Source organism: Crocuta crocuta, unplaced genomic scaffold (genome assembly GCF_008692635.1).
Source record: "Crocuta crocuta isolate KB4526 unplaced genomic scaffold, BGI_CrCroc_1.0 scaffold352, whole genome shotgun sequence".
Lineage (NCBI taxonomy): Eukaryota > Metazoa > Chordata > Mammalia > Carnivora > Hyaenidae > Crocuta > Crocuta crocuta.
The window spans coordinates 1,975,519-1,991,631 of NW_027532169.1; the positions used below are offsets into that span (position 1 = coordinate 1,975,519).

General features: G+C 39.4%; 1 protein-coding gene across 1 annotated transcript in view; it reads left to right on the top strand.

Annotated features, from left to right (window-relative positions):
* Positions 1–16,113, top strand: part of LOC144242070 (C-Jun-amino-terminal kinase-interacting protein 4-like) — a 72,475-nt gene that overhangs the window by 10,005 nt on the left and 46,357 nt on the right. The window contains 2 exon segments of the mRNA XM_077776831.1: positions 14,616–14,823; positions 15,326–15,425. Coding sequence (XP_077632957.1) covers positions 14,616–14,823; positions 15,326–15,425 — 308 coding nt within the window.

Below are 16,113 nucleotides of genomic sequence, written 5' to 3' on the forward strand. Positions count from 1 at the left end.
CCCTAGTAGACATAACCTTTTATGAAGGCCAATCAAAATGCCATGCAGAGGCTTCACCTGACACCCTGTTAATGACCCTTGGATCAGGTTTAGAGATCAGTTCAAGGCAGAAAGCAGAGGAGTTTATATTGCATCATTAACGGATATTTCTTACTGGAGATGCTTCAAGTGAAATCGGTAAAAAGCAACTTGTATTGAATCACCCAAGCTGTTCTGCTAAATATGTATTATACAGGGGCACCTGGGTGGCTCAGTTGGTTAAGCATCAGACTCGGTTTCAGCTCAAGTCTTGATCTTACAGTTCATGAGTTGGAGGCCCAGGTCAGGCTCTGTGCTGACAGTGCAGACCTGCTTGGGATTCTCTCTGTCTCCTCTCTCTCTGCCCCTCCCCTCTGCTTGTGCGCACACGCTCTCTCTCTCTCTCTCTCTCTCTCTCAAAATAAATACACTTAAATAAGTAAGTAACTAAAGTATCTTTAAAGTGCTAAGTCTGGGAATGGACAAAAAATGTTAAGGTAGGGTTGTTCATCCAGCAGAATTACATTCACCAAGAAGCTGCAAAGAAAGAAAGCTTGGAGAACAAAAGACCAAGAATAACCCAAGACAGTCCGGAAGAAGAACAATAAAAACAAGAACTTGCCCTACTAGATATCAAGACTGTAAAGCTGTAATTGTTTGTATTTTGTAGTATTGCATTATCTGCCCTTCCTGTTTCCTTTCTGCACAATTGAGTCTTAAAGCTGGTAGTTAGGGCAGAACAAGAAGAAACCCCCATCAGGTGAAGTGGGGGAGGCAGGTATGTAACACCAGCAAGGTTAGGGGTATATATATCATGTGGGGATAGCCTGGTGGAGAGAGTTAGGGCCCCAGTAGCTTGAAGGACATCCATGCAAAGGGGCAGCCTGGCTTCGGGGTGTCAGATCTTAAACAGGGTGACAAAGGCACCTTAGGCCTAGGGTGTGAGAGCCTGAGCTGGTGAGGAAGGCAGCACCCGCATAGAGTGGCTGTTGGGGGAGCCAACCTGGACTAGAGACTCAGAAGATGTATGTGGAGAGAAGGGCACTGGCCGGAAATGGCAGGGAAAAGAGACCATAAAAGATTGCGGCCCTGGAAGTCAAAGGATGAGAGAGCTTCAGAACGGAAACAGTCGTCAGCAGGGTCAGCTGGTATGGAGAAGTCACATAGGATGAGAATCGAATTTGTCAACTTGTAGGTGCAGGTTTGAGCCGTTTGAGTTGCAGGGCCAAAGAGAAATGGAAAACAGAAGTGAAGGAAGATCATTGATTTATCAGAATCCTGGAGGAAAGGCAGAGAGGAAGGGATTACATATCCCAGCTATAATTAAAATCTATTTTGTTTGATGGGACACCTCAGTTTTTCCTAGTCTTTTGCTTTTATAAACAGTGCTGTAGTGAATAACCTTATACGTAATTTTATGCTTGTATTTATGACTCCCGTAAGTGGGATTGCTGGATCAAAGCATACATTCAAGATTTTGATAGATATTGCCAAACTGCCTGCCGAGAGCCCTTTGTCCTCTCACTGGCGATGTGTTGTACAAGTTCTCTACTGTGGTACACATTTCAAGTTCAGGCTCCATTCGTTATGCCCAACTATGGAAAGAGAGAGAATGAGGTATTTAAAGAATCCTATACATAACATTTTCTTGCTATATTCTAGCATATACTTCCCTCCCCCCGAAAGTATCTTTTTCTTTGAAGAGTATCCCAGGTTGGTTAGTGGAATGTGACGTTTAGAACGGAGAAAAACAATTTCAAATAAATAGCAATAGGATGGGTACCTACTTGTCAAAAGTTTAAGAGTTCTTTTAGAACCATATGACCTGAACTACTTTTGAACGGCTGGGCGAAGCTCTTGCCAGCAGGGTTTGGTATGTAAAGCCAGCCAGTGGTCAGCGCACTGCATTCTTTATGGGATGTGCTTAGCGTGCAGAACAGGAAATGGTAACAGAGCCAGCATTCTTGTTGGAAGAATTTTCCATCCTCCTCCATTTGTGGTTGACAGTTTAGTTCCCGTTTCTTTAGTTTTTCCAAACTTGAATTTCTTTAGTAGTTGAGCCTTATTCCTGTATCTTTTGTGATTAAAGATTCCTATTATAAAATCTGTGTAGTTAAAAATTTCTGAACAGTTAAAGGTCTCCATTTTTCTAATTCTTCATTTTGAAATATTTTAGACTTTCAAAAAAATTGCTAAAACAATACAGAATTCCTGTGTACCCGTCATCAAGTATTAACTAACCATAGTATATATAATTATTAAAACAGTTGACACGGGTACAGTATTATTAGCTAAACTGTAGGCTTATATTTGGGATTTCGCCAGTTTTGCCACTACTGTCTTCTTGTCGAGGATCCAGTGAAGGATCCCACCTTGCACTAAGTGTCTTCAGTCTTTCTCAACATGTGACAGTTCCTCAGTCTTGACCTTGAGGCATGAAGAGTATTGGTTAATTATATTGTAAAATGTCCCACAGTTTGGGCTTCTCTGATGATTTCTCATGATTAGATTGAGATTATACACTTTTGACAAGAACACTGCAGAAGCAGTATGCCTTAGTGGTGATCATTAACTTAGGTTGCCTGGTTTAGATGGTGTGTGTTGGATTTCTCCACTGTAGTTACTATTTTTCCCTCTATAGTTAGTAAGTGTCTTGGGGGATCTACTTTGAGCCTGTGCAAATATCCTGTTTCTCTTCAAACTTTCAGTACTTAATTTTAGTATCCATCACTGGATCTTACAGTTACTACTGTAGTGTTCCAATACTTATTTTCTATTTTCTTCATCCATTCTACATTAACTTTAATTCTTCTGTGGGGGTGAGCCCCTTCCTCCTTCTTTCCTTCCTTATTTGAACTCATGGATATTTATTTTATTCTGTAGGTCATCCAATTCTGTAATTTATTTTGTTGCTCAAGTTGTTACAGCGTTGGAATTGGGAGCTTTTTCAGGTTGACCTCTGTATCCTTTTGACATGCTCCATACATTTTTTGAGTACTTCCTTTCTGGCACCATCAGATGCCCCTGGCTCTTTATGTTTCTGTGTCCCGGTGCTGCAGTCTGCTGCTGCTCCAGGGAGCCCTGGTTCTTGAACTTAGGAACCAAGAGCTACATACTGAATGTGCCTGTTGATTGAAATGTGATTGCTTCTAGCATTTCTTTGATGGCTTATGTTGTGTTTTTCCATTTGTTTATATTATGTATTACCTTCTTTTGGATTTTTGTGTTAGTGTTTAGAATAGGCAAAAATAAAATACAATTTTAAGAAAAATGGATTATATGTTATAATATTTCATGATTTTGCTTGTGAAAAGGATAAGGAATTTCTTCTGTAACTTCATTTTTACATATAAACTTTTTTCCTCACATATGTCCTCGTATGATAAGTTGAGGAACCAGCCACAGCTGATTGTTGGGGTTCGAAGAGAAAAAAAAGATTGAAAATTTACTCCTTTTAACGTTTAGTACTTTCTCCCTATTTACTTGTTCATTTGTATCTTAATTCACTCCTTTGTCTTTACGGAGGTATAACTGACAAAATTGTAAGGTATATACGTTCTTCTCCTTTAAAATTTTGCTTGGAGAAGGGAGAATGGAATTAGTTCCTTCTTAGTGGGTGTTTGAAGTGAGATTTTTTTTTTCTTTTTGGCATATTTACCAGGTAGTGTGTTGATCCAGGTGCTAATGTATGTTAAGAATGAAAATTGGTAAAAATATAAATAATACTATTTGAAAATGATGGTTTTTAAAGCTTTTATCAACGGTGGCTTCTTTGGAAGTAATTGGCACATTAAGTATTTATTATATTCTTATTGATACTGTTTAAACAAGCTTTTAGAATAGGAAAAATAGCTTTAATAATTTCATGTCGAAGACAGATAACTTTGCTTTTTCCATTAAGAAGTATTTATTGGGGCTCCTGGGTGGCTCAGTTGGTTAAGTGTTTGATTTCGGCTCAATGTCATGATCTCATAGTTTGTGAGTTAAAGTTCCGTGTCGGGCTGTGTGCTGAAGCTTGGAGCCTGGCAGCTGCTTCGGACTCTGTGTCTCCCTCTCTCTCTGCTCCTCCCCTGTGCACTTGCGCGCTCTCTCTCTCTCTCTCTCTCTCTCTCTCTCAAAAATAGACAAATATTAAAATTAAAAAAGTATTTATTGAGTGCCCACTATACCAGATACTAGAAATGCTATTAAGGTGCTTTCTGTGTCCAAATACTTTATAAAACAGGATTAATAATTTTTTCATGTTAATCTCAGTTTCCCAATTTTAATAATATTGAAGAATATAGACTAAAAATAAAGTTTCTCCAAGCTGAAATTCCACTACTTTTCTGTAATCATTGTAAATAGTTGGTATATCTGTCCTTCAGACCTTTTTCCTTTACATATGCACATAAATAATGCATACTCATAATATCTTTGTAAGATAAATGGCTGTATACTTTTAAGTATTTTCCTGCAGTTTGCTGTTTGTTTTTCATAAATAAAATGTCTGTTCACGATCTTTCCATTTTTATAGAGAGAGCCACCCAAAGCCTTGCCCATCCCCCCACCTCCCCGCTTTTGATAAATGGAGTAGTTGAGAAGGGTTAAAGATGATAATAACGCAGAATCAAGGATCATATAACAAATATTGAAGGGCAGTCTGGTTTCTATAAAGTGAATCGTGCCTTGATAATCTATGGCTTTTTGAGAGAATCAACAGAGAGCTAGCAGCCGTATTTTAGGCTTTGAAAAACACTTTGATGGATTTCCAGACCAAGAATGTTTAAAGCTTCTGGTTGCTTTGTGTTTGAGAGAAACACTTGTCTCATAGAGGGCAAGTGTCAAGATAGAAACAAAGAAAATGAATACATAGTTGTTTTTGTGAAAAAGGATTTAAATCTTGGTCACCCTTCGATTGTTAGTGATAATCTTAACAGTATCAGATATGGCAGTGGGGTGAGAGGAAGGTGCGGTAAGCATTTCCAAGTGTACTGGAATATTTTGCATGTTAAATATGCAAGATTATTAGAATAAATTTTAGGAGGGTTTCAGACTTGTGTGAAAAGAAAAAAGGATTAAATGGTGAACCACTTATTGCTAAAGTATTAGGTAAGGCATGATCTAAGTGCTGATTTCTGAGCCATGATTATCTTTAAACTAGAGGCTTAAAGGAGGTGTTTTTAAGTCAAATCAAAGTCCCCAAACCCTTGTTTTAACAGTAAATTATGGGGCGCCTGAGTGTCTCATTCAGTTCAGCATCCAACTTTGGCTCAGATCATGTTCTCGTGGCTCATGAGTTCGAGCCCCATATCAGGTTCTCAGCACAGAACTGGCTGCGGATCCTGTGTCCCCCATTCTCTTTGTCCCTCCCCTGCTCGCTCTCTCTCACTCTCTCTCTCTCTCTCAGAAAGAAATAAACATTAAAAAAAAACCCACTAAAACAAAACAAAGAAGAGAAAAAACAGTTGGTTAGAGAGATCTTATTATCCTGAGCAGTAGAACAAGCCAAATACTTAGAAATGTGCCAACACCTAGTGAATACATGATCTTGTTATCTCTTGTATCTTTCCTTCTTCCCAGGAGTTGTCCTGAACCTCTGAAGGCTGTAGAACAGGATGTGAGAATGGGGTTTCAAATCACTTTACAGAAAGGAAACAAAAATGATCATTGGTTATTTACTCTCTGCTATTCTCAAGGCATCTAGTGCTCAGTTTGAAAGACTACTGATGTTTCTCACTGAAATACAGGAGAAAATTGTATTTCCTCTACAGTGTTGCCAGAGCTTTATTGTACTCTAGAAATTATTCCTCCTCTAAAGTCAGCATTTTAAAATAAAGGAGAGAAAATACAAGTAAGTCCTATGGAAATTCAGCCTATTTCCATCTGTCCATTTCCTGGGTAAGAAACACACAGATCCCCCTGTACAGCTTTGCAGCTGCCTTCCTCGGACTGCATGTGCGTAACTTGTATGTACCCTGGAGACCGCCAGTGTGTCATTTTCCCGCGGGCCGCCTCCCTGGCTGAGCAGATTCCTTCAGCTTCAGTCAGAGCGCACCGTTCAGCTTTACTGAGTAAACATCTGTTGTGAGCCTTCTCCATGTCAGCCTTGATACGATACACGGGGCACTGGGGATAGAAAAACACAAGACTTTCTGCTACTCACGAGGTCAGGTTTCCTACCCACCCAGGTCCATGGAAGCCCTTCATCTCTCCGTTACCTTGAGACAGTGTCCCCTTTGTTCAGAAATATCTTCAGGGTTAGGACATTCATACCTCTCCTTTAGTAATTAGAATTTTCTTAAACCCACGGTATAATTAACATCTAGATTTACTTCATCTAATTGTGTCTAGGGGTAGGGTCCTCAGTGTTTCTTTGGGTCACAGACTCCTTTAAGAATCAAAGTTATGAAACTTTCCAGAAAACAAATGCACACACAGAATTTTGTGATTCTTGTATGCCATCCATCGGGTTATAAATCAAAAGAGCTTAAGAACCACTGCTTTAGACATTTATGGAGAAGGAAATGTAAACATAAAAATTAAAACATATGGGGATAAGTGTTATAGTGGGGATCCACGGGGTGAGTTACCTTTTGTAATTTTGTCTTTACTTTTCATTAGACTTAAAATCTTTGACTCAAGAAGACAGACTTACGGTACGCCTGGGTGGCTCAGCCAGTTGGGCTTCTGACTGTTGATTTCGGCTCAGGTCATGATCCTGACATTTGTGGGATTGATCCCTGCATCATGTTCCATGCAGAGAGCCTGCTTGGGATTCTCTCTCTCCTCTGTCTCTGCCCCTCCCCCTGCTTGCACATGCACACTAGCACTTGCTCTCTCCTTCTCTCTCTCAAAGTAAATAAACATTAAGGGGGGAAAAAGGAGTTGCTTATAACAGAGTTGCTTGCACTTTTAGTTAGCTTATTTTGGATTAAGTCAGACAAGCTACTCAGGAAAACCCTACATTGGACATTTCCAAGTTGTCCTTTGTCAAATCATTTATCTTCTATAGTTCTCACCTTATGTTATAGTGTCTCAGCATAAATAGTTATGGGGCAGTGGTAACTAACACACGACATGTATTCTGTATACGAGGGAGGCATTTGATGAATGGAACAACTGAAAATATTTTGTAAAGGCTTGTAGACTTGTAGCCTGATACCTAAAACCAGTCAGAAAAGAGCACAGAGACCAGATAGCTTTTGCCATATGGTATCTCAAGTGAGGCTAAAAGTAATGACACCTATTTTCTTTTGTGTGTAGTAAAATACATACAGTATACAATTTACCATCTTACTCATTTTTTAAACTGCACAGTTCAGTAATGTTAAGAATAGTCACACTGTTGCAGAGCAGATCTCCAAAGCTTTTTCCTCTTGCAGGTATGAAACTCTATACCCATTAAACAACAAGTCCCTCTTTCCCACTCCTCCCAGCTCCAGTAACCACCATCCTACCTTCTTTTCTATGAGTTTGACTACTCTAGGCACTCATATAAGTGGAATCATGTGGTATTTGTCTTTCGTGACTGGCTTATTTCACTTAGCATAATGTCCTCAAGATTCATCTCTCTTGTAGTATGTGACAGGATTTCCTTTCGTTTTAAGGCTGAATAATAATACTCCATAGTTTATATAGATGACATTTGATCTGTCCATTCATCTCTTGATGGACATTTGGGTCTTCTACCTCTTGGCTTTTTTGAATAGTGCTGCTGTGAACATGGGTGAGCAAATATCTCTTCAAGATTCTGCTTTCAGTTCTTTTGGATATATACCTGGAAGGGGTATTGCTGGATTGATCATGTGGTAGTTCTGTTTTTAATTTGTGGAGGAAATACCATACTGTTTTCCAGGCCAATTGTGCCACTTTATAATCCCACAAACGGTGTACAAGGGTTCTAATTTGTCCACATCTCACCAACACTTGTTCTGTTCTGTTTGTTTGTTTTGATAGTAGTCATTCCTAATGAGTGTGAGGTAATATTGTAGTTTTGGTTTGTATTTCTCTGATGACTAGTAATGTTGAGCATCTTTTCATGCTTGTTGCCTGTTCATTTAACATCTTCACAGGACACCTGTTCTATTAAAACACAATTTACTATGCATCGGAGCACCATTCCCATATAATTCTAGCCCTGGAATCCCAAATCAGTTTCCTGCTTTTTGTGGACATTTTCCCGTGACATGCGGAGCCTGCGATGCGAAAGTCCCTTAAAGACTGAGGGGGGGGGGGGGGGGGATGGGTTACAAAATCAGTACATTTATCAGAAAGAGATGTGACAGCTTTGTCAGGCTTCCAGTGCCATATGTTTGAAGAGGATATCTTAAATGACACCAGATAATTGGAATTGATAGGCAGTGGTCTTCACATAAAGAGGCAATTGTAATCAAGACTTAGCTATAACAACAGGGGTTGGCAAGGGTACAGAGAGAGGGGAGCCTCCTTGCACTGTTGGTGGGAATGCAAACTGGTGCAGCCGCTCTGAAGAACAGTATGGAGGTTCCTCAAACATTAAAAACAGAACTACCCTATGATCTAGCAATTTGCACTACTAGGTATTTACCCAAAGAGTACAAAAATACTAATTCAAAGTGATCCATGCACTCTAATGTTTATAGCAGCATTATCTATAATTGCCAAACTGTAGAAGCAGCCGAAGTGTCCATCGCCTGATGAATGGATAAAGATGTGGTGTATGTATACACAATGGAATAGGACTCAGCCATAAGAAAGAATGAAATCTTGCCATTTGCAAAGACATGGATGGAGCTAGAAAGTATAATTCTAAACGAAATAAGTCAGTCAGAGAAAGACAAATACCACATGATTTCACTCATATGTGGAATCTAGAAAACAAAACAAACAAGCAAAGTGGGGAAAAGGAACAAACGTGATGGTTGCCAGAAGGGAGGCCAGGCCGGTGGGTTGAATAGGTGATGGGGGTTAAGGGGAAACCTTGTTGTGATGAGCACCGGGTAATGTGTGGAAGTGTTGAATCACTATATTCTACACCTGAAACTAAGATCACACTGTGTATTAACTCACTGGAATTTGAATAAACACTTAAAAAAAACCCCCAAAAAAACCACCAGCTAAAACAGTACAGCTTGGCAAATGACTGGTATAAAATAGGATTCGGAGGTCTCCAGAAGTCACAGGCTGAATGTCAGATATTAACAAACAACTCTCCTGTAACTTTATATTGAGTAATTTATATGAATGCTTCCAGTTTCCATTAGGTTCTAATAAGAATTTTCTCTCATTTTGCACAGGTATCTTATGAGCCTGCTGTTGACCAAAAGTGATGTATTTTATCTTTTAACAGGTTAATATTTAGGCTTGTCTTTCTTCATTCTATCTTAGTTGGAGGCATTGTTCGTGACAGAATTTCATAATTTCTGGTGCAGTGTAAGAATATTGTGCCTCCAAGCAAACACTGTGGCAGAGACTTTTCCTGTTAGTGCTTTCCTACTAATCTCAGGGGCTTTGTGTCACCACTGCCTGTGAGACCAACAAGAAATGCCACTTTGGAAAACTGTCCCCTAAAATTCACAGCTTCCCTTCCACAACCCCCCCAGCTCTCATGCTGTTATCCCTGAGATCCAGAAGTACAGCCCACACACTGAGCTATTTTAATGAGTGTAAAATATTTTTATATGGTAAAAGTATAAAAGGGAAGTGAGTTACAGATAAAAAAAAATCTCATGTTATTTGGATAGCCCATGACAAATATAAAACATTTTCTTCTTGGAGCATCTAGGTGGCTCAGTTGGTTACATGTCTGACTCTTGATTTCAGCTCAGCTCATGATCTCACGGTTCATGAGATCAAGCCCCATGTTGGGCTCTGCGCCGACAGCGCGGGATTCATTCATTTTCTTTCTCTCCCTCCCTCCCTCTCTATCTCTCTCCCTCCCTCCCTCTCCCTCTCCCCCCCAGGTCTGCCCCATACACACCGCTCTTGTTCCCTCCCACACACACAAAATAAATAAACATTTAAAAAAAACATTTTCTTCTAAGCAGATCCTAATTTACCACATCTTTGTAGCCTGAACATTGCACAGCCCTCTTCTAGGTTTAGGTTTGGCTCTCTCAGTTACTTTATTTCCATTCCCAGACTCACAGATGATTTGGGGCAGGAGGTCTTTTGCCAAACTGTTTAAGCTGTGAACTCTTTAATTATAAGTAATTTTTTTTAATCAAATACTTTTATATTAGGCATCAGTCAACAGGTTAGGGAAATAGTCATCAATTTTGTCCTTTAGTTTTAAGAGTCGAGGAGTATTAGAGAATTGAGCTCTTTCTTTGGTTTGTCTTCCTTCCTTCCCACTGGAAATCAGCCTGGTACTTGAGATGCACAGAAGAAAATAGTTGGCTGTACAAATGCAGCTAATTTTTTTTTTTTTAGTTTATTTATTTGTTTGGGGGAGGGACAGAGAGAGAAGGACACAAGAATCCCAAGCCTGCTCGGAGCTGTCAGCGCAGAACCTGACCCAGGGCTTCCTCACGAACTGTGGGATCGTGTCCAGAGCCGAAAACAAGAGTTGGACACTTAACAGACTGAGCCACCCAGGCTCTCCACAAATACAGCTAATTTTATCAGCATATGGTCATTTAGTGTTGTTATCTTTCAAGGCAATAATGTATGGATAGCTCCTGATTGATTAATAGTATAAATGGTTTTCTCAAAACCCTCTTTCAAAGTCAAAGATAACTTCATCTAGTTATACTAATTTGAATTTATTTTTTATTATTTTTAAAAATATGTTTTAATGTTTTTATTTCTGAGAGAGAGAGAGAGAGAGCAGCATGAGCAAGGGAGACACAGAATCTGAAGCAGGCTCCAGGCTCTGAGCTGTCAGCACAGAGAGGGATGTGGGGCTTGAACCTACGAACTGCGAGATCATGACCTGAGCCAAAGTCAGATGCTCAACTGACTGAGCCACCTAGGCGCCCCTCAAATTTATTTTATATTTAATTTACTTTTTTCCTTTTTATAATAGTAACACATGCCTATCGTTAAAAAATTTGGAAACAGAAATATTAATAGCAGGAAAAAAACTTTTTACCTGTTATCTGTAGCCACTTTATATAGCTAGAAGTTTTTTTTTGAGACCATAATTCATATGTAGATTTATATTCTGATTTTTGTAATTTTTTCCTACTTCTGTTCATATGCACGCGTGTACACACACACACACTTCTATATATAAATAAGTGCTAACAAGGGCAAAGGAAAAGCAAAAATCACTCATTATCCAACTACCCAGTGGATAGTTGGTTACCCAGTGGACTATCAAAAATCATCATCGTAACAGCTTTTTCTAGCCATATTTTTTAAGTTGCTCATACTGTACTGAATTGTTCTTTTGTTCTGTTTTGTTTTTTGAGAGAGAGAGAGAAAGGGAGAGAGCAGGTGAGTGGGAGAGGGACAAAGAGGGAGAGAGAGGATCTCAAGCAGGCTCCTTGCTGACAGACTCAGTTGTATAACCGTGANGAATATTTTCCATTTCAGGAAGTACCCTTCTACAACACAGTTTTTAACTGCTGTATATTAGTCTCTTATGTGGATATGGTGTAATTTGCTATCTGTTTTGAAGCATTTAAGTTATTGGAAGTTTTTTGCTGTTGCAAATTATATCATATGTACACTCTTTCTTTAAAATTATTTTTTTTAAATATTTTTATTTATTTGTAGGGGAGAGAGAGAGACAGCATGAACAGGGGAGGGTCAGAGAGAGAGGGAGATACAGACTCTGAAATAGGCTCCAGGCTTTGGGCTGGCAGTCAGCACAGAGCCCGACACGGGGCTCGAACCCATGAACCGCGAGATCATGACCTAAGCCAAAGTCGGATGCTTAACCGACTAAGCCACCCAGGCGCCCCTGTACACTCTTTCTTTAAAAGTAAATATATGTATATTTTTCCAATTTAACATGTAGCCATTTTCCCATGTCACTGAAAATTCATTTTAAGTAAGAATTGCATGCTAACATGGATAGATTACTTTTCTTTTGATACATTCAAAAGCTCAGGGGACATTTGTTTTTGGTGATGAATGGATCATTATCTGTCAGGGATATATGTGTTTCTTAAAACAATGATGAGCAATAAAATCATCAGTAGCTGACCAACTGTTCAGGTCCAAGTACAATATAAAGTCAAACTGAGAATAGGGAGCATATTCTGGGATGAAAGTCATTGCAAACACTAGGGTTTTAACCATGTGTTAGAGCTCAAGCCCACCAGCAAAGCCAAGATACTCAGACTTAAATGGGTAACCTATGCTGGAATGGCATTCACATTCTGTGATGTTCCGTGTCTCTCATCATTTACAAACAAACAAACAAAAAACGGGCCGGGATGGGGGGAAACAACAACAAACCTGAGAGCCTAGGATGGGGATGAAGAGTTGGGGGCAGGACACTGTTGAAGGGATAAAGAACTTTTTTAAAATTTTAATTTCAGTTAACATAACAGTGTTCTATTTGAGACTGACATTGTTATGGTAGTTTCTGGGTGTATAATATGGGGCTTCAGCAGTTCCCTATACTTCTTGGTGATCATCAAAATGAGCCTACTCTTGAATCCCCTTCATCGATTTCACCCATCCCGCCACCCTCCTCCCCTCTGGTAACCATGTTTTTGTTCAGTATAGTTAAGTGTCTGGTTTTCAGTTTGTCTCCCTACCCCCGGTGGACACACACTGTTGTTTCTTAAATTCCACATATGAATGAAATCATATAGTATTTGTCTTCCTCTGACTGGCTTATTTCACTTAGCATAATATTCTCTCGCTCCATCCTTGTTGTTCCAAATGGCAAGATTTCATTCTTTTTTTTTTTATGGCGGAATAAAATTCCATTTTATATATATATATATATACACACACACACACACACACACACACACACACATACATATACATATATATATATATACCACATCTTATAGATAAAGAGCTCTTGATTTGCCACAGCAAATATAATTTACATAAACCTATGTTCTCATCTGGTAATTGGTTTTATAGATATTCAGCCACCCTTTCTAGTGAAGTTTGTGCTACATCAAAATTCATTAGGCGATGATAATGAAGATGAAAATGGTTTAGGGGCTCCTGGGTGGCTCAGTTGGTTAAGCGTTCGACTTCGGCTCAGATTATGATCTTGCGGTTTGTTGGTTCGAGCCCTATGTCGGGCTCTGTGCTGACAGCTCGGGGCCTGGAGCCTGTTTCAGATTCTGTGTCTCCCTCTCTCTCTGACCCTCCCCCACTCATGTTCTGTCTCTTTCTGTCTCAAAAATAAACTAAAAGAAAAAAGAAAATGTTTTAATGTTGTAAAGCTGAGTTTTGGTGATACAGTTCCCAAGTATGGTTGCTTTCATTGCAATTTGCTGTCCACCGTAGCACGAATAGGTGACTATATGCTGAAAATGCTTTCTTATACTTGGATTGAGTTTTACATTTGAATTTGTACACTCTCTGACTTCTCAGCACCAAAACCACCCTAAATCTCTCTCAGATGGTGTAATATGAAGCTTAGAGTATGTATTAATTTTGATTGTTACATTGTTAGTTTTTAACAATGTTCTTTTTTTAAATTTTTTAAAATTTACCTCTGAGAGAGAGAGACAGCATGAGCAGGGGAGGGTCAGAGAGAGAGGAAGACACAGAATCTGAAACAGGCTCCAGGTTCTGAGCTAGCTGTCAGCACAGAACCGGACGCGGGGCTCAAACCCACAAACCGTGAGATCATGAGCTCAGCCGGTCAGAAGCTCAACCGACTGAGCCACCCAGGCGCCCCAAACAATGTTCTTTAAAAGTTAAAAAGGATAACATTTTAAAGGGAGAAATAAAGTCACTAAAAATCATTACCCTCCATACCATAACTTAATGTTTATTTATACTTTTTTTGCGTTAGGCCATATGTTTCAGAATTCTCAGAGTTGTCGACAATGTATTGTGTTAAATTGTAATAATTGCTAGCACTTTAAACACTTAGTATGTGTGAGCACTTTGCTAAGTCTTTTTTTTTTTTTTTAATGTTTATTGATTTTTGAGAGACGGGGTGAGATGGGAGGGGCAGAAAAAGAGGGAGACGCAGAATCCAAAGCAGGCTCCAGGCTCTGAGCTGTCACCACAGAGCCTGATGCAAGGTTCAGATTCACAAACTGTGAAATCATGACCCAAATCAAAGTCGGACACTTAACCACCTGAGCCACCTGGGCACCCCTCAGTGACTGTTACTGATTTTTATTTTTTTAACTTTTTAAAAAGTGTTTATTTATTTTTGAGACAGAGAGAGACAGAGCTTGAGGTGGGAGGGGCAGAGAGAGAGAGAGAGAGAGACAGAGACCCAGAATCTGAAGCAGGCTCCAGGCTCTGAGCTAGTTGTCAGCACAGAGCCCGACGCGGGGCTCGAATCCATGAACTGTGAGATCATGACCTGAGCCGAAGTCAGAGGCTCAACCGACTGAGCCCCCCAGGCCGCCCCTATTACTGATTTTTAAATAGAATTTTCTCTTTGCAAGTCTTTTTTGTAACCCATTTAAGAAAAAATGGTTTAAAGTAAATGAATCATTTAAAGATGTTACCATAATTCTTTCTATTTGTAGGATGAACTTTCTGATGTTAGCCAAGGAGGATCTAAAGCTACCACTCCAGCATCAACAGCTGCGTCAGATGTGGCAATAATTCCTACTGATACTCCCTTAAAGGAAGATCATGAAGGACTTGAGAAGGTTGCAGATACACCAAATAAGTCAGAGATAAGCAAGCATATTGAAGTACAGGTAGCTCAAGAAACTAGAAATGTATCAACAGGTAAGTTCTGTACTTTCTGGCAAAGATCATGTGGGTATGAAAAGATACAGCTTAGGAGTGTTACTGCTTTAGATTTATAAAATTGTCCTCAGTTGTAAATAAGCTGAAAAGAGGTTATGATCAAATAAAGTTTTGGAGAGCTGGATTTGGGGAGCCTGAAAGGCGAAAGAACAGTGTTTTTCTCTTTCCTGCCTTAGACCATTAATCTTTATCTTTAATTTCTCTCTGTTTCACTCCTTAGTTAGTAAAAAACAAAAACCATGAGTTCTGGCCTGGGTTACAATGGACTGTGTCCCAAGAAACCCGAAACAAATCAGTTTCTGATATTGACTGTTAATTGAATAGATGACATATTGTCTAACCCCATGTTTCCTAGAACCCACTCCTTAATACTTTTTTACAGTGAAGTGGTATATCTACAACCATTAAAGCAACAGGATTTTCATATTAGGGGCAGTAGGTGATATATGCATTATCTCTGCCATCTTGTCCTTTTCCTAAGGCTCTGCTGAAAATGAAGAGAAGTCAGAAGTTCAAGCAATCATTGAATCCACTCCTGAGTTGGATATGGACAAAGATCTCAGTGGATATAAAGGCTCAAGGTACCGTAAATGTCAAATTAAGACATCTTATCCTTCCTTTTATTTATTTTTTCTTTTCTTTTCTTTTTTAATTCTTCCTTTTTCCCTCCTCTCCCAGAAGCATACTGTTGTTCTCTGGTAGCTGCACAGAAAAAAAATAAGTTCAAATGTTTTGCTGGAGCAATGTTGGTATTATATTCCAGTTTCTACTTTCAAGCTGGACATTGTACATGGTTTAAGTATTTTATGAAATGTTGCCTTTGCAGCATCAGGTGTTAGGAATATATGAAAGGATGGGGGGGAAAGACGGGCAAGGGATAATCAATACTTTCTGGAATTTGAGGAAACATAGAAACAGGAGTTGGGGAAGTAACAATTTGAGCAAACGTTGTCCCTTCCTCCGGATCAGGAAGATCATATACTCCCTTCAGAAATGATCTCAGGGTTCCTGGCTGGCTCAGTTGGTGGAACATATGACTGTTGACCTCAGGGTCAGGAGTTCAAGCCCCACGCTGGGCGTGGAGCCTACTCAGAAACAAAAACACCTCCCTCACCCAAGCTGTAATGATACCATTATTGGAAAAAATTAGTCTCATTTTACGTGGGGAGGCTATTTAGTGATGGCAAGAGAATTAGTATGTGTCATCTAAATCTTAATCAAGGTCATCTAAAGCATATGGATGTTCAAGAATGTCACACAGGAGCTACT